General features: G+C 47.5%; 1 protein-coding gene across 1 annotated transcript in view; it reads right to left on the bottom strand.

The window, feature by feature from the left end:
• Window positions 1–1409: 1409 nt before the first annotated feature.
• Window positions 1410–2489, bottom strand: part of LOC105450246 — a 3426-nt gene continuing 2346 nt past the window's right edge. Inside the window, exons 2-3 of the mRNA XM_011689999.1 lie at window positions 2250–2288; window positions 1410–1693 (exon numbers count right to left, since the gene is read on the bottom strand). Coding sequence (XP_011688301.1) covers window positions 1410–1693; window positions 2250–2288 — 323 coding nt within the window. The remainder of the gene's footprint in view (window positions 1694–2249; window positions 2289–2489) is intronic.

Below are 2489 nucleotides of genomic sequence, written 5' to 3'. Positions count from 1 at the left end.
CGGCGCGTGGGCGTCTCTTCCACTCCCGCGTGAATACAATATGCACTTTATAGAGTAAATGACAGAGATAATGTACAAAAGTATGACTCCGTCTAAGATATCTCCGCACGAGTCACTTTATATGTCATTTACGACAAAACTACATGAGCGTGAGTCTTCCCGCCGAAGACCGCACGAGATTTACATTCCCCTGGCAACGGTGCGTTTGTGACTCCTACCTTATTACTGATGCCCGGCCGATGCAGCGGGCGCAGAACGCGTGCGGGCAGGAGTTAAAGAGCGCTGGACCCCAAGGACGTCCACACTGGCTGCAATAGCAAGGGGAGACCGCGGGTCCCAAGAGCCCGCCAGGCACTCCGCAAGGGCAGCGAGGACCCTCCGGAAGAACAGAGGGACAGCTGACCAGCCGCCACCGGCCCACAGCACCGCACCTAGTTAATTACGCATGCAATCGAGCAGTGACAATCAGAAAGTCGCATGCGAAGCGTCACCATAAGCCACTGGAAGCACGAATCGCTGCCATCGCGGCCATAGCAGTCATGCACATGCAAGCGCGGCGCGCGCCGCCACGCGTTCACCCTCGCGCAACTCCACCAGGCATGCCACTCCGCACACCATGTGCACCAAGTGCATTTACTCCGCACTGACCATTGTCCAGCACAGGCACATGCCCCGATGGCCACTCCCCGAGCACGTGGCGCTGCCGCCACGGAGCACAAAGAAGCGAGATCGCGCACCTCGTCAAAATGCGTTTACATGAGCCCGCGCACAAGGCGCAGACACGTACACTCCCGGGCGCAAGATACGGTCCCAGCACAGTTTAGACTCCATATAGAGTAAATGTCAATCGCTTCCAAATCGCGTAACAATATTCAAACCCGAATTCCGCGTTTCGCACTATACACACGTAACGGTAACATATATACCAAATTCACTTACACTATCGGTGTATTCCCGCGCTCTCGTTGTACACGTCAGCTATTAACGCGCCGATCGACCCGCACATAAATCTGACTCTTATTCCAAAGCGAAACCGGAGAATCACAGATCGCGATATTCGGTCATCACTAAACAGTGCACTGGGGCGCACTTTGTACTTGAGACCTAGAAGGGTCTCCAAAGAAGGGAGCTTTCCTCCACGTTACCGTGGCATGTCAGGCGCAGCGAAGCCAGCCATCTTGGGCCGGAGCCACGAGCCACGTTTCACGGCACTAGAAAATTGTCTATTTCTTCCCGAGGAATACACTCCTGCACATGAGACTTTGCAAATCGATGCAGAATCACATTCCGCACACACTGACCGCATTTTAGAGACGCTACGCGCGTTATTTCCACACGGTCGAATGCAGGGACGACGGAGCGGCACAGAGACACGTCCGTACGCCTCGCTACACACGAGAAAACCCAACCTAACCTAACCTTGCAACCGTTGGCTTTCCAGCCATCGCCTGCAACGGTCGCGCATCCGGCCACAATTCCTGCTGCCGACGAGCCGAATTTTCAGTTGGATATCGCGAACGCGATGTTGGGCCAGGCTCGTAACAATATGATGGGGATAGCGGCGAACGAGGAAGTTCCAGCCACGGAAAGAGGGCTGGTGAGTCAACAGGACATAGAGGCGGAGCCTGAGACATCGGCGACATCCGCGAGAGACTCAAACCTCGATTCGCGTTACAAAGTCTAGACATGGCCACTAAAAGGTGGACCATTTTCATTATTTTGTGTTTTATTCAAGCGATATTTGTTTACTTACGTTAAAGCGTTCCACAGTGATATGTTAAATTATTCAGTTCTAGTTTTCCTTAGTTTAGTTGATTTTGAGTTACTTCACAAACGAGATTTGTGGTTCAGCGAAAGACACAAGACCCGAGAGGGCATATTATATTTTGATACATGTTCATTTATTTGTTTATTGCGTTGATGGATAAACCATCCACGATTATATTATTTCCTGTTATTTGCGATGGCAATAGCCACAATTTATGTAAGAATTACCACTTTTATGTGTGATATATTTGTTTTCCTTTATATTTTGACATACAGACTCAAGAGAATTGATTTGTATTTATTAGTTAAGAAACATTTTGTAAGCGCACCGAATGTGTGTGTTGTGTGGACGAATGATTAAGATAGAAATTATTTTATACTTACCAAACTGCGACTACAGCATCCAAGGTCGTTTCCTGAAAATAAAAGGTGGATAATCATTAGCAAAAAAGTTAAAAGAATCAGTTTTATAATATACTTACCCGAGAAAGGTTGTAGATCGGCATCAGCTTGAGGGAAACCTGAAACAGAGAAAGATTAATTAGTTGGAGACCACAATTCAGGTACTTTATGATATTCACTTAAGATTTAACCACTTACTTTTCCCAATATAGTTGAATGTGCCACAATTCAGTTGTATTTCAGTTTTCAATAAAAAGGGACCCACAACGTTCCACAAATAAAAAAGATTACATTGTTAATTAGTTAAAAAGTTAATTTGG

The sequence above is a fragment of the Wasmannia auropunctata genome, unplaced genomic scaffold (genome assembly GCF_000956235.1).
Source record: "Wasmannia auropunctata unplaced genomic scaffold, wasmannia.A_1.0 LD336111.1, whole genome shotgun sequence".
NCBI classification, from domain to species: domain Eukaryota; kingdom Metazoa; phylum Arthropoda; class Insecta; order Hymenoptera; family Formicidae; genus Wasmannia; species Wasmannia auropunctata.
This window is presented reverse-complemented; position numbering and strand designations above follow the sequence as displayed.